The sequence below is a fragment of the Myodes glareolus genome, chromosome 16 (genome assembly GCF_982192425.1).
Source record: "Myodes glareolus chromosome 16, mMyoGla1.1, whole genome shotgun sequence".
Lineage (NCBI taxonomy): Eukaryota > Metazoa > Chordata > Mammalia > Rodentia > Cricetidae > Myodes > Myodes glareolus.
The window spans coordinates 30,798,275-30,823,811 of record NC_142041.1 but is presented as its reverse complement, the minus strand read 5'-3'; the positions used below and the strand labels follow the sequence as shown (position 1 = coordinate 30,823,811).

The 25,537-nt window shown below is 50.6% G+C and overlaps 1 protein-coding gene across 5 annotated transcripts in view; it reads right to left on the bottom strand.

Annotated features, from left to right (window-relative positions):
* Positions 1 to 269: 269 nt before the first annotated feature.
* The window catches only part of Pax5 (paired box 5), a 186,733-nt gene continuing 161,465 nt past the window's right edge, over positions 270 to 25,537 (bottom strand). For all 5 annotated transcript variants that reach the window (XM_087897152.1, XM_087897156.1, XM_087897153.1 and 2 more), the window contains 2 exons: positions 12,715 to 12,801; positions 270 to 6,924 (listed from right to left, as the gene is read on the bottom strand). In XM_087897152.1, the coding sequence (XP_087753278.1) occupies positions 6,848 to 6,924; positions 12,715 to 12,801 (164 nt within the window). In that variant the 3' untranslated portion in view covers positions 270 to 6,847. The remainder of the gene's footprint in view (positions 6,925 to 12,714; positions 12,802 to 25,537) is intronic.

The following is a 25,537-nucleotide window of genomic DNA, read 5'->3' as shown; positions in this document are numbered from 1 at the left end:
AATGTGTGTATGAGTGTGAGTTTGAGTGTATGTGAGTGTGTGTGTGTGTGTGTGTGTGTGTGTGTGTGTGTGTGTGTCAGGGGATATCACCCCTCCAGTACACTGTCTGCCTCTTCTGTCACATGCACAGTCCTATATACTGGGTGTCGACATTTGTTTCTGACCCCAGTTTAACTGAGAGCCACGAAGCTGCTTACCACTCCAGGGGCCCTTCTCAAGGTGGTCAAAGACTGTGTACGGATTAGTTAAAAACAAATACAATCAGATCCTTTCTCTGAACTTAAAAAATTACTTTTATTTTAGGAACCAATAAAATTATGGCAAATATTTACAAATAATTATCTCACATAAAGGTTACATAAAATCAATTCTTCACAAGAACAGTCACTCATGAAAAGACACAGATATTGAAACTACGCCAACCTTATTGCATGTTTCTCCAGCTAATTTAAAATAAAGGTGTTGCAGCCAACCATTTAACTTAAGATAAAACCACAAATCCCAGGTTTGACGAGAAAAAAAAAAGTTAAAAAAAAAAAATAAACCAGTATACCATCCCAGTGTCCTCCCAGGTCCCACCCGAAGCCCCGCCCTTCCCCCAACAAAAGAAAAATATGTCCAACATCTTTGGCAAATTGGCACTGCTGTAATTACATTCAAATATTATCACACACAAAAGCAACACACATCACTAAGAAAAAAAAAAAAACCACCAATATTTCAAGTCAGTTCTACTAGAAAAAAGAATAAAAAAACATACACACTTTTAAGAAGCTTTTTGTTTCTCAATCTGCTGGAGACAGATCGTCTCCCACTTTCAAAGGCAATTCAATTGTGTGGTTGTATTTATTTTTTTGTTGTTTTTTTTGTATATTTTTTTAACAAGCGTCTATGCAGGCATCACAAACTTTGGCGGATACAGTAGATATGCATTTCTTTGATGCTGGGCCAGTCCCTAGGGCAGTGTTAACCATCTGAAAGAATGAGAAGCAAAAGCCACTTGTCTTCCTGGCAGAGCTCTATCGGAATGTCATCTACATCCCACAAAGACTCAATGTCCGGGGGCCACTAGAGGGTGGCAAGCCAGGGCAGTATCGTCTAGCAGGAGTCAAAATTCCAACCCCTGCTCACTGTGGGGCGGCCCTGTAACCAGGCAGAGAAGCAGCATGCTGGCCACAACAGGTCCTCATGCCCATTACCTACACTGTGCTGGTGGCTTGGGCCTGGGGCCAGCTCTGTCCCTCTCTGAGCCCTGGGACAGGCTGCTGCTGGGTCCACTCACCTTCTGTGACCAAAGGCAAGCAGAGCCAGCAAGAACTGGCATCGGGAGACACAACAGTTCTTCTGAGTTTCATGTCCTAGTATCAGAGAGAGGGTGTGTGTGTGTGTGTGTGTGTGTGTGTGTGTGTGTGTGTGTGCTAGAGAAAGGTCTGTGTGTATGATTGACTGTGTGAGTTTGTGTGTGTGCTAGAGGGAGGTCTGTATGTGTGTGTGACTGTGTATTGAGACTGTGTACATGTATGTGTGTGTGTGTGCTTGTGCGTGTATGTATGTAAACTCCCCTATTCATGCACTTGAGCACACGGCATGGAGAAGAAGGCCTGACTACGAGGCTCTGAGTTTTGCACAATGTTTAAAATGGATTTGGGATTTATTTTCTTTTTAATTTTATAGCAATTAATTGGCTATTGATCGGTTGGAAAGTCCAACTCTCCATTCCCTCAAATCCAATGAAATAGTTTCGTTAAAATGTACTCATGCTTGAAAACAAGGGGGTCATTAAATAGTTTCCTTTCTGTTCCACTCTAAGTGAAATGCACCATTTGTAAATCAAAAACCCATTGTTACATGGTCTCAAGATGCTTTTGGAGAGGATGAAGAATGTGCCATCTGCATGGTGGTTTGGGGGACTATACCCCCGTGTGCAATTTAGCAAGCGAGTGAACCAGGTCGGGACAAGTGAGACTACAGGCTGGTCTCCTGAAGTCAGGTTTTAGAGACAGTGAGAGGCACAGAAATGCCAAGTCTCTAACCTTTTTGCTAGTTTTCCTTGTTCCCTTCTCTACCCCCTAACCAAAGCTGTCCAGGCTGAGCCTGATCCCAACTGAGAGCTTACCAGCATGCCATGCCATGCCATGCCATGCCCACAGTGAGGACAGAAACAGCAACTTGGTGCTTGCTACTCAGGAGACTAAGGTGTAGGCAGAAGAATCTAGAGGTACTAAAGGGTGGCTGTGTTCAACCGCATCTGGAGATGAACTAAGAGGAACTTCTGGATTGAAACCCATGAATGGTAGTGATCAGATATGAGTACCCCATTGGTCCTCGAAGGACCCAGGAACTGGGCCTCAGTACTGACGAATTACCAAAGACAAAAAGAAAGATGGATGCCTGCTGCTCCCGGCATGCAGCTCACTCTACCTTCGCTGCATCTGTAACCAAACAGCACCTGTGCAAGGGACTCACTATGTGTTCTGCAGCTGGCCCTTGGGGACCCGGCTGCCAAGGCAGGAATAGCCTTAGCTGACAGCAAGAAAGTGTGGATCAACTCTGTGGCTCCCTCATGAATATGCAAAAGGGAATCTTGAGGTCCAGGGACAACAAGGGCCAAGGAGCTGAAGGGGCCACTGGGAGGTAGGGCAGACTGAAGGCAAGATGTCGTGGCCTGACTGTCCAAGTCTGCAATCATGTGTTTTGTTTCCTTTTAAGAAATGCACATGCCTTGGACCTCTTGGAGGTTAAAGCAATAAAGGAATAAATTTATCCAGGTGCACCACCGTGTGCCTGGAAACTATCACAGGCAGACTCCAGATGGGTGACAAGGCCAGGGCCACCAGGGAGCTGGTCTAACTCAGAGACTTATGGGGTCAACCTACTCTAGCCTGGCCTGGCCTGGCCTGTGCAGGGGTCTCCCGGGAGACCGCGTTTCCGATGCCACTTGTTCCTAGTATATGCTTGGGAGTGCTCGGTTTGCTTTTAAGATTTGCTACCCATGGCTTGGAGTTAAATTCTAGCTGAAATGTCACCTACAAAGGGGTGGATGGAGCTAAGGCTGCCAAAGGCACATCAGTCACTCTGAAGTTTGACTCCTCATAAGAGGATTTCACCCCTCAATGCCTTGTGGCCACATCTGGGGCTCTACACATAGAAAACCAGCAGCTCCCCTCATACCCACCACCACTTCCAAAGTTCTAGAAACAGTTTGAGCACCGCTCCTCTCCCTCCCATCTTCCCCAAGTGTTCATGAAAGAGCAAGGAGAGAACAGAAGGGCTTTCAACAAGACTGGTTCACAAGTTGGTGGCTGATTGGCCCGATTCAGCCCATAGACATCTTTTTCTTTTGGCCAACAGAGTGTTTTTAAAGTTTTCACTATTGAGATGCCAACTCATGGGCCAAACATGCTCTAGACACCTGGGGATATACCATACCCTGCTGCTTTGTACCCTGCCCAGAGGGTGGCTGCGAACCACCTGACCGGCCTCAGGAGAGGCCTCTGGAGAGGCCAGGTTCTAGACCAGGCAGCCTTGTATGTTGTCACAGTTTGTTCCAAAGTAGAAAGGGCAGAGAAAAGAGAAAGAAAGGGGACGGCTCATGGGACGTTTGTATCTAGACCCTGCCAGGGACTAGAGACTATGGTACAGGTTTGGACACACTGTCCTCAGAGCCTCAGGGTACAGCAGGGAAAAGGCTCCATGGGAAAACTCAGAGGTGTTTGTGGGAGTTTAGGTAAAGACTGAAAGTATCAGTGTTGATGGGACCCTCAAGGCCACCAGTCCCCAGACCCTGCTTGTTACTAGACCAACTTTTGGGCTCTGTTCTTTCTTTTCGCGTTGTAGGTCTGGGGATTTCTGGAGGACTCAGGGGTGGGAGTCTTCAAGCCATACACTTCGTGATGGGATCTCAACTCTGTGGGCAAAGAATGTGGCTCAGAGACTGGAGGATTCACTTCATCCTTATCTTCACAGTGAGCCTCGAATGTCAGGATCTTGGCCTCGTGGGGTAGTGGAGCATTACAAAGCACTGTACAGTATCGTTTATGAAGACAATCTCTAAGCTGGTGACTTAGCAAAGGGACGGTGGGTTTGTCATATATTCACAAGTTCTCAGGCTGGAGCTAGACAAATGGTGTGGAAATGTCTTTTTTTCACAAAGTTCAAACAGGACTGAAGGTCCTTGGACCAATAGCCCAGCCTTCTGCCCCGGTGCTGGTGAAACCCCAGACTCCGTTTTGAGTTCTCTGGCTTGTGCATCTGCAGTGTGAGGGTGCTAGCTGGAGAGAGCAGGTGTGCAAACATGAGACCACCCACAATGCATTTGTGTCTCTGGAGCTGGCGAGAGCAGTGTGTGCGTGAGCAGCCATGTACCTCTGTGCCCTTGTGCTTCTGCCTGGCTTCTCTCCCAGGAACCACGGGGTTGACTAATAACTACAGACTCCAGTCTGAGGCCCAGCAGCACCTCGGGTGCTTTCCTCGGAGAGGAGAGACATACAGATGGAGTTCCTTGTGTGGGCAAGATGAGGCGGTGGCGGGGAGGGAGCCACCGTGGGGCGGGGTGGGCTTGCTGAGGAAGGGAGGTGTGTGCACTGAAGGCGGTAAGGTACCTGGAGGTTGTGCCCTCCTGCAGTTTGGAACTGGGAGGAGCACAGGATGAACATCATTAACAGAGCAGAAGCAGGGACAGAGAAGGAGTGAGGATGGAGCCTTCTCCTACCTTAGCTGACAAAGGCAGGCTGAATGCAGGTTGCTCATCTCCCGGGGGTGGGCTTGAGGCCCTAGCTACCTTCCTCTGCTAGCAAGTTCCCCAGGTGCTAAGTCTGCTCCAAGCTCACGTGCCTTGCCTCTAGCTTGGTGACAGGGATTCTTGGCAGTTCTACCAGTTCGGAAGCCTGGTCTGGAGTGTTGGGACAAATGGTACCCCCTGCCATCTTGACTGTCACCTTCTCTTCCAGGTACAAGAGATGGGTAGACAGAAGTGACAGCGACCACCATGTGTTAGAAGGGGCCCAGGTCCCAGCCCTACCTCTGCTGGGACTCCACTTTACCAAGCCTCAATTTTTTCTTTTGTCTTATTACCCTATGGGAGGTATTGAGGCACAAAACAATGCGGGGTGGGGGTGGGTGTGGGGGTTCTGTTTGGTCTCCCTGTCTGATTCTAGACTTCCCTAAGCTGGGCCCCAGTTTCCTCTCAGAACTAAACTAGATGTTTTTGAGGCTCTGTGGTTCCCATTCTTGCTTCACACTTGATTGGAACATTGGCAAGATCCCGTATGCTTGCTCAAAAGTGAGGGCCTGACCCAGGTGACACTGCCAACGCCTCAGCTCCCTGGGAGGAAGGGAGAGAAGGAAAAACAGTGAGATCGGCCAGCTGTCAGCCCAGCAGAAGCTCAGAGAGGTACAGGTCTGAGGTCCCACTAGTCAGCAGACCCTAGGGACACTGTCAGGGAAATGACTGCTTGCTGTCCTCAGTTTAGACAGGGGTTCTTCTCTGCAAGAGGGACCATGTGGAGAACAGAGGTCCCAGATGAATGAATTGTGTCACTGGGCACCCCAGACTCAAGCCCACCCTCAAATTACCCATCCCCAGCTGGTCCCTCATTGCTTGTCCCGGCCCTCCCCAGCCCTTCCTCGGTCTCCCACATATTCCTCCACCTTTCCCACAGCGAGTTCCATCTTGACACCTTTTATGGACAGGCTGGCCTGCAGGTGTAAGTTGGGTACCTGCCACACCCCCACCACCTTCGTGCCCAGCCACAGTCTGTGCTCTCCAAGGGTGGCAGGGCTGCTTGTGAGGAAGCTCAGGTCCTGGCTGATGCCCGCAGGGGGTGCTGGTCCTCAGTGCAGACATCAGTCCTTTCTCTTAGCCACTGTCTCTGTGGCTGGGACAGACTTGCCCAGAATCCAGTTGTTGGGGTCCCAGAGGACAGCTGTGAAGTGCCCATGGCTGATGTCCAAAGTGACTTGAGCTTGGGCAATGCCTCAGAAAACACGTTCAGTTTGGTTCCAGGGGTCAGGAGGACCAGGAAAGCCTCAGGCTTGTCCCTGGCCTGGGTCCAATGATCTTTTGATCCAGAGAGCCATTCAGAGTCACAATGCCATCTGCACTTGATGAACCTCTTACTTTAGGAGAGCAGCTGCCCCAGACAGTTCTCTTGGAGTCCCTGGATTAAGAAAAGGACTGTTGGTGCTGCGGTGACTCCATGGAAACGAAGGTGAGAGGTCAGAGCGTCTGTCTCTCTGAGGTGTATTCCTTTGGGGAGGAACCTCAGGGGAAGCTCACGCCGTGACCACCAGTGAGCCTTGTAGATATGAAAGAAGTGGAGCGAGCTCGAGGCCAGGCATCCTCAAGGTGGCTGCTGTCCGTGTCAAAGACAGCTTTGAGTTGGAGCACTGACAGGGCACCAGGGCAGAGAGGGGTGTTCTGTGCAGGGCTGGAAGGTAGCCTGTGATGCATTGTGGGTAATCTGCTCTGTTAGACCCTCAGGTCCACAGAGAAGCGAGAAGGTATTTACATGGGTGCTGTGAAGCCAGCTCGCCTCTTCACAGATGGGCAGACAGTCAGGAGGGACTGGCAGACCGGGCTTGGCTGCAACGGTCTTCAGAACAGCAGAGAAGGCTGTCACCCCTGGGAGAAGCGCGTCAATTGACTCTTGAAATGGATGAGAACCCAGAAGTCCAACAGCCCTACCTGGATCCGGGGGCAGGAAAAAAATGGAGGGAGGGTGCTCCAAGTGTGTGTGGGATGGGGTGGGAGACGGACTTGTCGGGTCCCTCTGTCTATCTTGGGAATCGGGAAGCTGTCTACCTCAATGATATGCGTGGCGAGAGTTGGTGCACGTGGCTCTGAGGGTCAGTGGCGGTCGTAGGCGGTGGCTGCAGCAGGTGGCGCAGCTCCTCGGGCTGCGGCGCTGTAATAGTATGGGGATCCTGGAAGACAAGAGGGCACGGTGGTCAGACCTGGGGGTCCCCTTCCCACCAGTCTCCCCACCTCTGTCCCTGCTGTCCTCTCATCTGCTCAGGCCACTGTCCACTTCCCTAAGACCTTTGTCCTGATCTTTTCCCTGAACTGCCAGCCTGATCAGGGCCGCCCAGAACTGCACGCAGATGGAAGCCCCTGGTTTCTGTCCTGGCTGCGGCGCGTGGTCTCCCCTTCCTTTTGTGTGGCTTCTGGCTCCTTCCAAGTTATTGGGAAGAACTGGGTAGTTGTCCCGATGGACCTCAAAGTCTAAAATATTTAGTGTCTGGTCTTGGGTAAAAACATCTTTGAGACCTTACCTACAAGAGTAAAAGGCTTCAGGTTTTTGTTTGATTGACAAGGCTTGGCCAGCCTCTCTGGACTTACTGGCCACACTGCCCATTATTCCCAGCCATGGTCCATACCATACCCAAAGTCTGTGCCTGGTGTTATCATCTACGTGGGGCATCTCACTCAACTGTAGGGGCAGGGCCAGTGACTCCGTCTTATCAGACGCAGGACCCCTGCCTGCGGTTCCCGGCCCTATGCTCCTACCCTCTGTTCTGTCTAGGCCTCCTTCAAGTTCTCAGCCCTGCCCTCTCCTTTGGGAAGACTCTCCCACAAGCTCACTTTCCTTCCCAGGTTGAGTCACACGCTGTGGCCACCTCTCTCCTTGGTGCGTTTCCTCTATCCCAGGGCAGAGAATCCTAAACAGGCAAGAACTGGGCTCTGGTCTTCTTGGCTTTGCCCCAAGTTCCCAGCCCTGCTCAGTGAGGATTCTGGTATGAAGGAAAAGTGGTCCTGAGCGAGCAAGCAGGAGTGGAGACACCCCTTGGCCACCCTGCACAATCATTTGCTAGTTTGCTCCCTTCCTGACCGCAATGGCGGCAGAGAGAGCCACTGATCCAACATGGTGGACACTCAGAGCTAAGGGAAACTGACCCACGCATGCCGGCTTGCACGTGTAAACCAGGGCTTGGGAGCCTGAGGCAAGGAGACTACCCAGAGGTGGAGGCCAGCCTATACTGAGACCCTGCCTCAGGGGAAAATTTTTAGAAAGGAGCTGGGCTTTCAGACAAACTCTGGTGACTACTGACAGAAGTGGGATTGGTCTGGGCTCAGGCTTGTGTGTGGACGTGGACATGGGCGTGGACGTGGACATGGGCGTGGACGTGGACATGGAGCAGCTGCAGCAGTGTATGTGGGATGAGGACTCTTCCTGTCTGTACCAAAATTCTTTCCTATGGACCTGGGGAGCTGAGGATCCGGGGACCTGGCTGGATTCTCAGAACCATGGAGCTTCAAATCTTTCACAGCAAGGAGACGGATGTTTAGCAATATAAAAACCCACTCACATCACACCTCAGTGCTGAATCCTGGGCTTGAACCAAGGATGTGTGTCCTTGGTGAGAGCTTCATCCTCCATAACACAGCTCCATGTCAACAGCAGAGGGATTGACTCACTGCAGCTGACAGAAGTTGGGGTCCTATCAGCCGGTCTTATTGAGGTGGGCCTAATGAGCTGAATTCCCAGAAGAACGGGCTTGGAATTGTTCTGAAGTCTCATTCAAATCCAACCAACCCTGACTGGGTCTCTCCATAAATGGGGGCAGAGCCTGATCATTCTCCTGGATACCCTAACTGGGGGCGGAGCTGTGTGGTTTTCTTCATAGGCCCAACCGTGTCTTGGTGGAAGACCATGACCAGGTGGTTTTGCTCCTGAGCCTCAGTTGTGTTCCTCTTTAAAAAGGGATCACAGGGGGGCAAATGTGAGGGCACCCTGAAATGAGGGTGTGATGATGCTGTGGAAATGCCACCTTCTAAGGACTTACACCTGTTAACTCTTATCCGGGAGGAACTATGATGGTTTTATGGATGAGGACACTTGTTGAACCACACGCGGCTAGCATGCCATAGGGTTAGAGGACATGAGCATCCTGACGCCCTTCCACACTCTGCCTCACAGGCTGATCCACTCTTGCCCCTGACTCAGGAAGACGGGGTAGCCTCCGGCAGTGATAGTGTGGTGGCCTCTCCTGGCTGTTCCGTGAGGCCCAGGCAAGCATCGCACACCCGTGAATCCCCCAAAGATGTTCTCCTGCTGCCTGCAAGGTCACTTCCCTAATCTAGCCCTGACTCTTTCCTCCATGGGATGGGACAGCAACAAGGTGGGGATGGGGTTCATTCCCTGCAAGTCTGGAGACTCCACGAGGATATGAAAATCATGGGGGCTACATCCACAAAGGGCCTACAAGAGGCAGGAAGTGGAAGGAAAGAAGCCCTTTCTAGAAGCCCTGCGGTGAGGTTTCCAGCTCTCTCCCAGGGCTCTGTTCACCCCTCAGGGCTTAGCCAGCCTGGGTGGCAGCCTCCGCTGAGGCTTTGATTTACCACCGAAAATGAAAACATCGCCTCACAAAGCAGTCTGTCTTCTTGGCGCCCATTAGACCTCCATCTAGAATAAACTTGTCCTTCCTTCTGTCATTTTCCCCCCTAATTCACATTATCATCAATTTACCTCTTGACACAGTCATTCCCGGCTGGCTCAGGGCTGGTTCCCTCCCTAATCCCTTTACAGCGGCCACGGGCGCCCCTATTCTAATCCTAATTGACCATGGCCTGCTTTTCTGCTGCCAACCCTGCCAGCTCTGCTTGCCTCTGCTGCCCCTTCGCCAGCCTGGAGGGTCCCACAGGATGGGGGAACCCATGGGATGAGGTGCTGAGGGTAGCTGTTAGTCCTCACTCTGACTGTGTTGGTAAAGGAGGCTTCAGCCAGACCAGCTGGCGTACCTGGGGGGCCTGTGCAAGGCTGGTCTGAGTGGGAAGAGTGAGTTGTGATGTATGTCTTCCTGGGCTCACCTAAGCCTGAGGAAACACAAGCCAGGCCCCTAACATTCCTGGCCTCCTTCACCCCAAATCCGAGAAGTCATCAGACTGGATCTTTCTGTGGCAGGGCCCGTATGATGGGAGCGTGGGAGCAGACCGGAGCTATTTGCAAGACTGTGGTCAGCTGAGCCACGTGTCTTCATCTACATGCAAGCAGGATCCCTATGGAGTCAGAGCACCGGGTCTCAAGAGCTTCACGTTCAGTGCCGGTGAGAGAGGCTACCATGGTAACCAGCCTCATTTCATCCCCAAGCCAACTGAGGCCCAGGCGTGTAGGTGGCCTGGCGGATCCAGGTTATGGACTCGAGCCTTGTCTCATGTTGTAGGCCCCACACGGTTCCGACTCCCCCTGTGTTGGAACTCTTCCTGTGGCTCAGGCCGGCCTCTGGCTTGTCCTCCTGGCTTCCCTTGCTGCTGGGGCTCAGGCGTTTTACCCAAGAGCTGCCTATTAGACTCTTGTGCTGGACATTGATGGCGAAGGAAGCACCTTCGGGAAGTGGGCTGGGGGATGCCCTGTACTAGAAACAGGTGTCAAAGGCCTCTGTGCCTGAACGGTGGTGGGGAACAGCTCCCGAGGCTGTCAAGCACCTAAGGAAAGCTGCCTCCTGCCAGCTGGCAGCCATGGGGTGCTTACAGCGGAGCAACCTGGCCATGCCACTGAGTGTGTTCCTGGCTCTTGTCCCATGCCCATTTATCGAGTCTGCCTGGAGATGCTGGGAACCTCTGATGTCCTTCACTAAATATGTTTCTGCTTAAATTAGCCAGAGTGAATTCTGTTGTTTGCAATTATAAGTCATTAACCTGGCTCTCAAAACCAGCCGGCTGTCCTTGTCACACACAAGGCTTGAGTGTTGAGGGCTCTCACCTGTGTCTACAGGGGTCTAAGGTCTCCTTCTGACTGTAACTGCCCCGCCTGAATCAGTGAGGGAGCTTGAGGGAGCCCCATCACACACTGCCTAAGCACGCAGACTCTAGAGTCAAGGGGACACTTCGTCTGACACCTGTCTGTATGTGATCTGGGGTGAATGAGTCTGCCTTTCTCCTCTACTCTCAGAGACAGTAGGGTGGCTCCCATAGGGTCTTTGAAAGGATAAAATGCGATGACCCCGTGACATATTTTCCTGGTGCCTAACAGAACTGTAGACAATCAGAGTCGTGATTCTGCTTCTGCCCTTTTCTCTAGTCCCCTGAAAGCCCTCAGCACCTAGCACAGGTACTCTTGCTCCAGGTTCTCTCCCTCCAGCCTGCAATGTCACTGGACAAGGCCTGATGTTATGGGTTGTGAACTGGCTTTTCCTCAGACCTGAGCAGAAAAGCCTCAGGCCCCCAGTGCCACCCCTTTGGACACGCCACAGCCCTGCAATCTGTTCCCAGCTTCTCAGCCTTGTTCAAAGTCCCTCGTTTGTGCATATTTCACAACTACCCTGACTCCTATACCACCCCTGGGTGGTTTCATCCCCACTGCGGTGCCCCTTAAATCCCCAGAAGGGAGTATCTCTGCTAATCTCTGGGATGTCTTGTGAAAAGCACACAATGGTGACTCCTCTCAGCAGGGCTTTGTGCCACCCATGGGCTGGATTTCTGCCCTTCTCATGTTCCCTAGGCCATGAAGTCCTGCGTAGCAGCCCTGGGTCAGTGTGGCCTTAGAAAGCCATTCCCACAGGCCCTGGACCTGCTTTGAGACACACTCCCTGTGAGTCTTCCAGAATTGGGACCAGGGCTCAGTTGGAAGGAAAGCAGATCTCGTGAGAGTCTCCGAGTCTTTTGTAAGGCAGTCTGGGCCTCTTCCTCACCCGGAGCATCAATTGCCCATGCTCCTATTTCATTCACAGGTATGCATGACACACCAGTATGCAAGGAGTACAGGGTCCCAAGACCATGTCCCATGCCCAGCGCAGGTGGTAGTGAGAAAAGTGGCATCTGTACCCACCTGCCTCTGCCTCCCGAGTGCTGGGATTAAAGGCATGTGCCACTACCACCCAGCTCCGTGTGTCTGTCTTAATCAGACCAGAGTGGGGAAGGAATCAAGGCTGAGACTTAACAGGCCTAAGATTTGGCAATAACTAAGGATCCAGGGAATTCATGGGCTCTGTCTGAAGGAGGCCTTGCTAACGTGGACAGAGAGGCCAGAGCAGTCTCAAATGCTTCTTCCTCTCTCCACTCACTGCCCCAAGCAGAACACCTTTAGCTGACTATAGGAGTGAGACCGATGCTGTTACCTGAAAGCTGATTGGCTGGTTCTACCTGCTAAGGGGTTAAAGGGTGAAATCTGCATCCGGGTTGTGACCTCTGTTTCAAGTTACTTCTGCTTTGGTAGATACTCACCTGCTAGCTTCATGTAGGCTAGTTAACAAACCAAAGGGCTCTTCAAAGCTAGTCCTGCTTGGGGTGTGAGTGTGTGTGTGTGTGTGTGTGTGTGTGTGTGTCTGTCTGTGTACAAACACACTGATGATATTCACAGACCAGGCTCCTCCAGCCACGGACATTCTGCCAGTTTGAGTCTTGGATAAGGTTAGGCACTAGCTGAGCCCTACACAGCATGCCTTGGCCAGCCACAGGGCAGCTGGTTTCTAATAGCGCTGGCACGACTTGTGCCCACAGCAGACATCATTAATCAATCACTGGGCCTTAGTTCCCTTAGTAAGACAGTTTTCCAGGCAGTCAGTGCCATTCAACCCAAGTCTGTATTTTCAGTGCCTTTTATTTAGGGAATTTGCATTATATTTAATGGTTCTTAAGAAATGCTAGTTACTCATGGGCAATCATTTTTCTATCTTCTTTCCTGTCTCACATTCCCCCACTTGAGCTGCAGGGGAATTAACTGCCCTAAGACCACCGTAACAACCAAGGACACAGGGACCCCGTAAGACAGTACTCACCAAGCAGTCCTGGGTTGGGGAACCTCCACGAATCATTGTAGGAAGAATACTGAGGGTGGCTGTAGGGACTCCCAGAAAATTCACTCCCTGCAGAAGGTAGGAAGAGGGACAAACAGGAGACACACGTGAAATTAGGCTCAGAAAAGGCTGTGGGTTCAGGCCAGCTTAAACACTGACCTCAGCTCTAGTGTGGCCCCCCTGTGCTGTGAATCCAGACTGACTGTGCCAAGGGCAGCCAGCTGGACAGGGACATGAGACACAGGCCTCCCCATGCCTGGAGAATGTAGACAGCAACTCTGCTGACTTGAAGGGATGGGCTAAATGCTTAGGAAATACAACATAGGGAGTGGGCTGGGGTCTTCTAGACCCTGGGGAGGAGGCAGCTGTCCATGGTTGTAGGCATGCTCAGGAAGGCATTGTGAACTGCTTGCACGTGAAGGGAGGGTAGGGTGGACCCAGAGGACAATTCACTAAGATCCAGCAACCTGAAGAGCTAAGCACCCACCCTGGCTGGTCCCTGGGTTTGCAGCAGTCCCAAGGGAGTCTCTTTTCTGCCAGCTAGGCCAGGGCACAGCTTCACATCCTGTCCCCACACTCTCGTGGCAGCAGACTCTGCCCACTTCGTCCTCCCCTTTCCCTACAGCTGGGGCCCCAGAGGACAGACTGCATTCTCAAGCCTCTGCACAGAGTGTCTGAGAGCCTGCTGTGTCTGGCGGAGGCTTTGGAGCAGGGCATGGAAAGCCAGCAGGGGCACTGAATGGTTTGCTTAAACCCCAGGTAAGGCCCTCCCCTGCTGGAGATGACAGAGGTTACATGGTCCTGAGAGACGACCTGCGGCCAAGCATGACTCCACGATCCCCCTAAAGGGAATGCACAAAGGCCAAAGGGCAAGAGGCATTGGAAGAGATCAGTCCTCCTCCCACCTCATAGGAAAACACAGGCAGAGTGTACACACACGCACACACTACACACACACCACACACACACACACACACACACGCACACACGCACACACGCGCACGCGCACACATACACTCCTGCTCAGGCCTCTCCTGGGGCCACTCCCAGCCTGACAGGCTGAGCCTTCCAATTCTCTGTTTTTTATGCCTCAGTGGTCAGGGTGTCAGGTTCCGGCATACAGAGGGAGTGCGTGGTGACAGTGCTGGGCCGCACAGCCCAGCCTCGGCCTATCCATCAGCACTACCGTGCCTCCTCTCCACCCTCTCCCTCTTCCTCCTCCCCCTCTTCCTCCTCTTTAAGAAGCAGGTTGGGGGGAACGTGGAGATATGAAAGCCTGGATAGGGGGACACATTGTCCCTAAGACTCTGACACCATGAACTGCCCCATCAGAGGGACATCCTGATAGTGTCGTGCCTGGTCTATCTCTTATTAGCACTGTATCTCCTACTGCCTGGTCACCTCTCCCAGGAAGCCTCTCTGAGCTCCATCCCCAGTGGAACGAATCTCAAGGCCACTCAGCTGGAGTGAGGTGACACGGACCCCTGGAGGCCTGCAAAGGTACATGAGCGACATCCAAACCCACTAGGAGTGAGCCTAAGTCAGCAGCACCTCGTTCTTCCAGCTGTGTGGCTTCCAGAAGGCACCCTTTCCTGCTAGCACAGAGCACCCTGTGTGGCCCTCTAGTGTCTCAGTGGCCTTGCCTTGGCTGCAGTCTGGACCTGCAGGTCTGTGTCCTGCCTGCTCCCCGTATAATGCCGTTTCCAGCAGACAGGGTGCCCAGTAGTTCACTGGTACCCCCATGGCACAGAGTGCCTGAGGCTCTTTCCTACCCTCTTTCTGGGCCCCATGTAGGAGAGGCCCTCCCTGGGATGCTTTCCCCGACCAGCCCACCCTCCTGTCCTGCCATGGTTTATTCCACGGAGCTCATCGTATCCCAACCTGTCTTGTACACCATGCTCGTCTTGTTAATTATCCGTCTCTTCCACGAGGCTGAAAACTCCTTGGGGACAGAGTTTTGTCTGTTTATGTCTCGATCCCAAGCTTCATCACCAGGCTTGGCAGCCATCTAGCATGCACGGATGAGTAATTGTTCACTGAGCGGGTGAGCGAGTTAGTGAATGAATGGAACACCCAGGTCAGCTGGGGACAAATCACTGAGTAGGCCTCTCACTTGGACAACGGCCACCACTTCTTCTTCCATCATTACCTTCCACAGCCAGGGACCTGCTGTGGCATCTGCTGTAGGCCAAGATGTAAAGCAATTTCTGATCCGTTATCTACCGCAGCATCCAGTGCCCAGGAGGAAAGAAAGTCACCAGGGCCCCTACCTGGTGTGCTCAGAGTCATGGTGAGGCGGGCACCCGGGTCCTTTTCCTGTGACACGCCCAGTTACACTAGTACATTCTTGGTAAGCGGAGCATGGCCATCTCAGAAACATGAGACTGACCTAGAGGCTGTCCAGCCACCTGCTGGGGACGCTGCAATGGTGCCTGATTATCTGGCATGCTATACAGTAAGCTAGCGGAGTGTACGGGGTGGAGGAGCCAAGGTCTCACTACCAGGGAAGCGATCCACAGATCTGGTCCATATAGTATCAAAACTGATTGTGGGTCAGCAGACTGACCAGGTGGATGCCAGTTCTTGATCGATTTGGTACAAAGCCTTCATGGGTTCAAATCCTGAGCCTGCCTCTTCAAAGTTCTGGGACTCTCAATGGGTCACTCAACTCCTCTGTACCTCAGCTCCTTCTCTGAAAAGTTAGGGTAAGTTCAAAGCTCATGTGGTACTTGTAGGGCATCCAGAGAAGGCGCAACACATGTCAGCCATAGTGGCGAGCTCCTCCATCAGTCAGCAAGTCCTCCTCCATGTCCAGAATCTCACTGAACCTCCCAGCACCCTGTGATGCTCACGGTATTAATAAAGCTGCATTACAGACATTATTACTCAGGCCAGAACACAGCTCCAAGGCCAGCTTTCTGTCTCCTGGCCTTGAACTTGCTTGTCTTTAATAAGACACTGTTTTCCCATCCTGAGCCTCTGTTTCCTCATTTGTCAAAGGATAGAACAGACCAAATGTTTTCAACCTTCCTAAGGCTGTGACCCTTTAATACAGCTCCTCATGTTGTGGTGACCCCCAACCATAAAATTATCTTGTTAATTCATAGCTGTAATTTTACTGTTATGATCTGTATTATAAATAAATATCTGATACTTACATATTTATATATACATTTATATCCCATATAAGGCTCCAAAGAGGTCAGGGTCCATAGGTTGAGAACCACTGCCATAGATCCTACCTAGATCCACACAGTAAATATGATCCTTGTGACTTTTAGGCCTAGGACTCTAACCTCCTTACCACCAGTCTGACACTGAGGGACAGCTTATTTCTGCTGAACTTCACAAAAGCAGCTTATAAAGCAAGATATATTTAGCTTAGAGTCCTGGGGCACCTTCTGGGGCCACTGAAGGGTCACGGAACCTAGCCTTAAGGATGGGTAGAACTCCAACATCAGAGGGAGGCAGGGTCTTGGAGTCAAGCTGAAGCTGTGGCTGGACTTTGAGGCCAGTCAGTGTGTGACGTGTGATGGTGAGGCCTTCCGAGAAGCCCCAGCAGAGGCGACCGCAGAGCCGGGTATGGAAGGTTCAGCACGGAAGGGTTTCCTTTAGCATGTCCCTAATGACGGAGGTAGGGGTGGCCACAGCTGAGGAAACTGGCCATCACGGGTATATAATCCTCCTCTAGAGCAGGCTTTCACGGGTTAGGAAACCCAAGTTCCTGCTTCTAGCTTTTGGTTGGGGCTTCACGAGGTGAAGTCAACAGGCCCGAGGTCAAAGGTCACACCTTCCCTTGTGAATTTCTCCAGCGAAAAAGATTTCCCCACCTTGGGGTTCCCTGCCTCTTTCTACTGGTTCATACTCTGAGAGCCTCTGAAAACTGTGAGTCCCTTAAGTCACAGCTTTTATTCTTAAAAAGTAAGGTTCTGTAAGGTCCAAGGGGGTAAATTTGTGTCCTGATAGTCGTCACTCAGTCTGTGGGACCTCCATCCACGAGGCACCAAGCACAAATAAGACCCCAAATTAACCTGTAAGCCCCACAGGCCCACGGACCAGGAAACTTCCAGGAATGCTGGGAGTTGTAGTTCTTTAAAAGTAACATCAAAGCCTCATGGGCAAAGTACAGGGCCTATGGGTTTTGTTCATGTAAGCCCCAAACAACGTGTGCCTGGGGGCCACTCAGCTGGGAAATTTCCAGGAGTAGTCCTGACCAAATTCCATCTCGGTCAGTATTTAATATTTTAACAAAGCTTCCTTCAAATTCGGGCAACTGTGGAACTGATTTTTCTCCAGCGAATCTCAGGTTTAGCACGTGTTGGCTCTCCTTCAAGGCAGGTCTGGATGCTGTCTACAGTTGGACGCATGGAATCACTAGTGCCATGGGCCTTTCCATCCTGGGCCCCGCATGGTGCATGGGAGCACAAGGGCGAACCCAGGCTGCAGCACTCCTGAGGTGGGCTGAGCTCGCTCAACCATCAGCACTTCTCAGTGCCTGTGTGGCCTTGGGCAAGGGACTAAACCTCTCTGAGCAGTCTTCTCATCTTCAACACGGATCAATGAAAGTGTTGTCTATGGTTTGAATCTGCCCACACAAAAGTTAGGTTGGCGTTCATCTCCATTGAGAAGCATTAAGAGATTGCCATACTGATTTCCAAAGCAGCTGTACCAATTTGCACTCCCACCAGCAATGCAGAAGTGTTCCCTTTTCCCCACAACCTCTTCAGCATAAGGTGTCATCAGTGTTTTTGATCTTGGTCATTCTTACAGGTGTAAGATGGACTCTCAGAGTTGTTTTGATTTGCATTTCTCTGATGGCTAAGGATGTTGAACATTTCCTTAAGTGTCTTTTGGCCATTTTAGATTCCTCTGTTGAGAGTTCTCTGTTTAGGTCTGTACTCCATTTTTTAAAAATTTATTTGTTTTAGATTATTTGTTCTTTTGATGATCAATTTCTTGAATTCTTTGTATATTTTGGAGATCAGACATCTGTCTGATGTGGGGTTGGTGAAGATCTTTTCCCATTCTGTAGGCTGTCGTTTTTTCTCGTTGACCGTGTCTTTTGCTTTACAGAAGCTTTTCAGTTTCAGGAGTTCCCATTTATTAATTGTTTCTCTCAGTGTGCTGCTGGGGCTATATTTAGGAAGTGGTCTCCTGTGTCAAAACATTTAAGTGTTATTTCCCACTCTCTCTTCTATGAGGTTCAGTGTGGTTGGTTTTATGTTGGTACAGCCCCAATGGATATAAGTATGGTGATTTCTCAGAAAATCAGGAAACAGCCTTCCTCAAAACCCAGCAATATCACTTTTGGGTATATACCCAAAGGATGCTCAATCATACCACAAGGACCTGTGCTCAGCTATGTTCATAGCAGCATTGTTTGTCATAGCCAGAACCTGAAAGCAACCTAAATGTCCCTCAACCAAAGAATGGATAAGGAAAATGTGGTACATTCATACAATGGAGTACTACACAGCAGAAAAAAAAATAATGACATCTTGACTTGAAATTTGCAAGCAAATGGATGGATCTCGAAAACATCATATTGAGTGAGGTAACCCAAACCCAGAAAGACAATTATTATATGTACTCACTCATAAGTGGTTTTCAGACATAAAACAAAGAAAACCAGCCTACAAATAACAATCACAGAGAACCTAGACAACAATGAGGACCCTAGGAGAGAAAACATAGATCTAATCTACATGGGAAGTGGAAAAAGACAAGATCTCTTGAGTAAAATGGGAGCATGGGAGCCATGAGAGAGAGTAGAAGGGGAGGGGAGAGGAAGGGAGGGGAGCAGAGAAAAATGTAGAGCTCAATAAAATCAACAACAACAAAAAAAGAATCTAAAAGAAGAAGAAGAAGAAGAAGAAGAAGAAGAAGAAGAAGAAGAAGAAGAAGAAGAAGAAGAAGAAGAAGAAGAAGCAGAAGCAGCAGCAGCAGCAGCAGCAGCATTAAGAATGTGGGAGCAGAACTTACTTTTGGAGGCAGGGCTTCGGGGGAAGTAATTAAAGATATCAGAGACCATGGGGAAGGACATTAACACCATGGAGCTGTGGCTTCCCGAGCAGAGGAACCTGAACTGGGAGTTCTGTGGTCACCTGAGGTCCTGAACCACCTCCAAACTCAATAGGATCCCCACCAGCAAGAAGAACTTCCCCAGATACAGCTACCTGACTGAACTTCCCAGGCCTCGGAGCTGTGAGCTGAGGCAGCCCTTACACGCTACGAACTACGTTCTTTATAAAGTACTGCGGCATTTGACTACAGCAACAGGAAATGGACTACGGTGAGCACTTGCATCACAGCGCCAGAGAGAAGCAGCGACACAAGGTTCCTGGAAGGAAAACGGGAAGAAACCCTAACAAACTGGAACCAGGCCCTAGGAGGGTTTCTCAGCTTTCACTGAGTTCTTAGTTACACAAAAGCAAGCCAAGATCTGGGCTTAGGGGTGAAGGCAGAGAGGGCTGAAGTGCTGTGCATGAGAAAATGGAAGGGCCAGATAGGAGGGTCTTAAAGATGCACATGCCCTACATGGAGTGTGTGTGTGTGTGTGTGTGTGTGTGTGTGTGTGTGTGTGTGTATGTGTATATGTGTACACTTTAAAACTGAGAGTCCTAGATCCAACTTTCAGGGCAAAACTCACTCCCTGCTCGCCTCCCATGCATTCATATGGCTTGTCATTCACTGCTGTGGCTTGCATGTGGATACCCTCTCCAAAATTCATGCAGAAACTTGAATGTCACGTGACTATTTTGAGGGTGGCCTTTATGAGGTGATGCGGTCATTCAGAGGGACCTCGGTTCTTCTCAGGAGAGTGGGCTGCAGAAAGTCAATCCAAACCTTCTTGCCTGGCTCGTGTGTGCCCTAACCCTTCAGCTTTCTTCCACATTATCACGTCCTGGCGCCATTGCTATGCCCACACACTTTCCCACCTCCTGGACAGTGAGCCGAGATGGACTTCTCTTCCTTATATATTACCCAGCCTCGGATGTTTTGTGACAGCAACAGAAAACACACTGAGACAACATCCGCAGACTAGAGTTGGTGTTTTCCCCAGACATGGAAGTCAGAGGAGATGTCTGGGTGCGGTCTTTGTGTGGCCAATGGAGTTACGATGAAGACGCACGGTCAAAGGACAGTATAGATCATAGTGCCACAGGCCAGGGTGGGAAAGAAGCCTGGGAACATGGCAAAACTGGGAAGGACGTCAGTTTTCTATGAGGCGGCTAACAACAAGGGCCTAATTCCATCTTGCTTTTAGTTGAAGACCTAAGGGAGAGCATCCAGAAAGGAACGGTTTGGCCCAAGGAGGCACTGTGTGAGCAAAGGCAGGAAGGAGTTGGCCAGTGGTGGACCAGGATGGGATTCTAGCTATATGAACAGGTCAGAGAGAAGCAGCCTGGGCCATGCCCTGGGTATGTGTAGCCTGCTCTTGCCTAGAACTGCCTACCACAGAGAAGAAAGGAGAAAATGGCCTGGAAGGGGCTGGAAAGATGACTCAGAAGGAGAGCGCTTGCTTTTCCAGAGGACCAGAGTTCAGTTCCCAGCACCTACATTAGGCAGTTCCCACTTGCCTGTAACTGCAGCTCCTGTGGATGCAATGCCCTCTTCTAGCCTGGGAGGGCACCCACACACAGGTGGCGTACACATATGCAGATGCAAAGGCATAGACATAAATAAAAACAAAGTCTTTTTTGAGAGAAAAGAAAATGACTTGTGATGTCACGTGGACCCAGGCTACAGACCAGGCTGCACCACTTGCAGGCATGGCCGTAGGCTGTGGATTTACTCCCTTGAGGTTCAGCTTCTTTCTCTCTAAGTAGGACGGAAGGGGAGTTTCAACTTCCTAAGCTTGTGGAGAAGGTCAAGGGGCATCATGGTTATAAACGATCTGCAGACCCCAGTTTGAGGGGAAGGGGCTGGATTTCAGCCTGACAGAGAAACTGTCATGACTGACAGAGAAAACTCCAGGCAGGGGAGAGGGGAGCCCAGGCCCCCTTCCTCAGCACAGCGCTCCATAGAGCTTCAGAGGACACCCACCACCACCCTGGCCACCCCTTCCCATCCTTGGCTATCCCAGGCATGTCCACGCTGTATCTTTCCATCACTCTACCCTGTCACTTGTCAGTTTTGCATTTTAAAGTAAGTTACCGACATCAGTACATTTTCTCTTAAATATTCCGGCGTGCATATCATGAACTAATGTTCATAACTGAGATAATGAAGACATTTTCCTTTTGGATATAGAATTTACATGTAATGAAACCAATAAATTTAAGTGTACTGATGCTTTCATTTGACAAATGCATGGACCATGTTACCTAAGCTCAGGCCTGGCAAGTTCTAGAATATTAGCATCACCCTACAGAGAATGCTGAAAACCCAGATGTGTGAATTTAATATAATATGCTGTCAGGTAACAGTGATGACCCGGGCTCTGGTCACTGAAGGAGGCTCCTGGTGCCACCAGAGTCCCACTGAAGTCACTAAGCAGACTAAGTTGGGGAAGGGCTCTTCTCTTAGAAGGAAGATATAGCTCAAGTTGAGCCTGAGGGTAGAGGCCTGTCATCCCAGTCACTCTGGAGTCTGAGAAACAAGAGGATGGCACATTCAGGGTTGGCACCACAGCGAGAGCTCAAGGCCAGTCTGTGCACCATAGTGAGAATCCATCTCAAAATAGAAAGTCACAGGAGGGCTAGGGCACTCCTCCAGCATGGGCAATGGCCTGGATTCAGATCCCAGTACTGTCAAAAACAAGCAAACAACAAAAACCAAAAAGAAAGCAAGCCAAACGAGACATTTAGGACAGACGTGGGATTCCCCCAAACATCACAGCCTTCCAAACACAAATGGGTCAAATACAAAAGTGAAACTCTCACGACAATTAAGTTCAGAGGTGGCTGTGATAAAATGTTCGGATGCAGTTGCCAGGGAAACCTGCGACTTCAACATCATAGATGTTTTCATTTTCCCCTTCGCTCAAAACCCAGGGACGGCAAGAAAGTCAAAGTTTCCAAAAATTCTCAGAAGTGACAGGCAAGCAGGCTCCTCATAGCTCTTAATTAACCCAAAACGACACCTGCCAGATGATGGGGATTTGCGAGCTCGCTGGGGGCCGACCTGTCTGCAGATGGTGGGCTCCCACCTCCGCTCCAGACCTTGGCCGGCTGCAATTAACATATGGAAAGTCTTTCAAAGTGACTTCGCAGTCAACTTCTATTTCTGAAGGAGTCAAGCTGGGCTGTGAGAGAAAATCTTTGTGGTAAAGGAAGAGGATGGAAGAGGAAGAGGAGGAGGAAGGGGGAGAAGAGGTCTAGAAGGGGCTAAGGTTACCCTAGTTTCTCCCAGTGGTCTTGTAGAACCACGTGACCGGTGGTGGATAGGGATCAGCGGGCACCTGGACGGTTGCTGTTTGGAACTGTCCGTGACCACAGTGATCTAAATGAGGACACGACACAGACACAGCCAGCTTATGCGTTATTATGCTATTTAATACACATATTACATATAGACAGGATATACACAGATACACAAGCACATGTATGATATACAGAAATATGTACAACATATACATAGGTATGTATGTCTGCATATGTCTATATTTGACAGAGCTGTGCCAAACTCTCTCTGAGGGACCAGTAAACACCTTACTTCTTACCAAACCTCAGTTTTCTCATCTGTGAAGGTGGTAGATAGGCAAATGACCTCCAAGAGGTTTCTCTCTCCATCTTCCCTGAATCCAGCCTCCAGCTTGGCCCTTCAGAGGCCGAGGGATGCTTGCCTTTCCTCTCCACAGCAAGACCTTCCTGGGCTCCCAACAGGGAGGCAAAAACCCAAGCTCAGGAAAGGTCAGCCTGTCAACCTGGACAGCCCTGCATGGTGCGTATCGATCGGCCGCTGGGAAAAACCTCTTCTCCTACCAGTTCAGGTTTTCCTTCAGAAATGCCAAGGGAAGAGAAAAACCAAGAGAGAGAGAGTGGGCACAAGGAGAGAATGCACAATGGGCCCTTTCTGCTGCTGCTGGCCCACAGCAGTGCGGGAGAGACCTGGGTGAGCACAGGCCTGAGCACTAATGCTGCTACTGCCAGCCGACGGCGGTCATGTGACCTCCCTGACCGCCCCCCTCCCCTTTTTGTGCTCTGCTTTCTATGTCTACACTTAAAACCCTGTAGATTCTTCAGGGACTCATGACTGCATTATAGCACCCCCACTTCAGGCCCTGGCACACCAGACTCTACCGCGTTGGTCCATCGGATGCAAGAGTGGAGCCCGGAGCTGTGCAGTCCTATTGACGCTGACACAGACTAATGAATAACTCTGACTCTTACAGGCATAAATGTCCATTAGCCAGCGGCCAAACAAGGGAGGTCTATTGTCTTGTCCGCCCCCCCCCCCAGGCTTATTTCCCCTCTTTCTTGGACACGCTTGTCCCAGTAGGCATTTCCATTTGAGATCATTGGTCATGTTGGAACATGTTTGGAGCAGTTCTGGTCCAGTGTAGATCCGCTTTCTCACGGCAGTCTCACTCCAGAATTCTGACCCATTATGCCCCAATCTAAGCAAGCAACGGGCAAGACAACACACACGGCTCCCTTCTACTCCCTATGGTGACAGAGAGCACCAGATTTTTACGGGTATGAATGTGGGACAGGGGCCTGGAGCCCCACCATGCCTCAGCAGGATGTGCCCACAGGCTTTCCACTTGTGAGGATGAACTCCTAAGTTGCCTCATGGAGGCTAGTCAAGGCCCTTCAGGATCTGCTTACAACGGACCTTACAGCCACACTTTGCTTACTTTGCTGCATACCATGTTCCAAGTCCCCACCCTCCTGCCATTTCCCACAAATGAGCCATTTTCTTCAACCAGAGCTCTTCCAGCCTTTCAGCTTCATGTCCTGTCCTCGACTCATCAAGCCCAGCACAAACGCCATCTTCTCCAGGAAGCCCTTCTGGACAACCCTCCCTAGTGAGAGAGTCCTGCTCTGTCCCCTGAGGCCCCAGCTTCCTGGCCAGACTCATGGCTGCTGTGGACAGCATTATTCTTTACTGAGTCTGCGGCTCCTCAAGCTTGACTCTGGTGACCAACAGACCGCTATAGCCCAAACACAGGGCCCTGCTGGTGTCATCAATGCCAACTGTGGGCGCTGAGTATGGCCTACAGTGGCCATAAACTATTCCTAGGAGCCCCCACGCCCAGGTAACTCTTCCAGGCCCCAGGTTCCACTGCTCAGATGGAATGACACTGAGGTGTGGTCTGTCAGACCTGAGAAAACTACCTTGAAGAGGAAACAGGTTTATTCTGGCTCATGATTTTGAGGTTTCCAAACCCATTGGTTTGAAGTTTGCAGCCGGGCAGCCTATCATGGCAGAAGACAGGACAGAGCAAAGCTGCTCACCTCACAGTCAGGAAATGGAAGGGAGAAAGTGGAAAGATTTGTGGCTAGAATTCCCCTCAATGTCCCCACGACTTCAAGAATCCCATAGGCCCCACCTCTTACAGGTCTTACTACTGGTCAATAGCGCCAGACTGGGGCCTTTGACTCAAGGGCCTCAGGGATCCTTCCTGATCTAAACTATAGTTGTTACCAAGAAAACTCCCCCACATATCCACGAAAGTGTCTAATGATGTCAAGCTCACTGTGAGAACACACTCGGAGCAGCTTAAGAGTTGGAAAGAAAGAGTAAAATGGTTCTGATGATGCCTGAACCCAGACATGAGCTTAGGGAGACTCACCTGCCATCTCTGATTTGGGGCTACATCTTTACTCTTAGGCCTGCACACTAGTGCTGGACCGTGGTTCAGCACATCCATCTCACCCAGCATTCACAGCGGCCTTTCTCCAAGAGGTCAATGTCCCTGGTAGAAGGAGCCCAGGTCCCAGACCTGTGAGCACGTCTGTGTCAAAGGCACATGGATGTCAGCAGAGGGCAAGGTAGACTCAGGCGCAGCGTGGCAGCTGGAAATCATTTTGACTAAGAGAGCCAGGAAGTGGCTTGTCTGGGTCTCAGAGGATGTAGAACCTCATCATTTGCTTGCCTCCAAAATTCCTATCTGTCCACCTGCCAGTCCAGGCAACACTAGGAAGCATCAAAAGCAATGGAGGGAGCCCCAGCTCCTCCCAGTCCAGAGGCTCATTCAGCAGGATGTTGGATGCCTCCCCTTAAGGGCCCATGTGTTAAAGATTTGGTGGTCAGGGTGGTGCTCCTAAGAGGGACTGTGGGTGTTTCAGGTGGCCTTGAACTTTCTGAGGGTGGGTAACTGGTCCCTTTCTCTCTCTGCTTCCTTATTCACCATGTCACTATTTATTCTTGCCACAGGCTCACACCAGAGAGACTGCGGATCTTGAACTTGAATCTCCATACCTGTTGATCTTGAATAAGCTTCTTTTCTAGGTGAGGAGCCTGTCTCAGGCATTGGGTTTTTTTGTTGTTGTTTTGTTTTGTTTTTCTGTAGGGGACCCAAGGTGCTGTGGATACTTGGCAAACAATGGGCCATAGCCCTGCTCGGCTCTCAACACTGTCACAGCAGCTGCAGGGCTTGGACCCTGGCTGGCAAACCTGGCAACAGGGGACGCTCTGAGCTACAGCGTGAGTTTAAAATTAATGACAGAAAGACTTTCTGCAGTCTAAGAGCATAGTGGCCACTCTCTGTTAACAGTTGGGAGGTCACTGCCAGGCCTGGCCAATGCCCACTGGCACTTACTTGAACGGCATTGGAAGTCAATAATTTTGTAACCAAATCTCAGGGGCTGCCCTGTTGTTATCCCAGCACTCACGGGACCACATAATATTGACACAC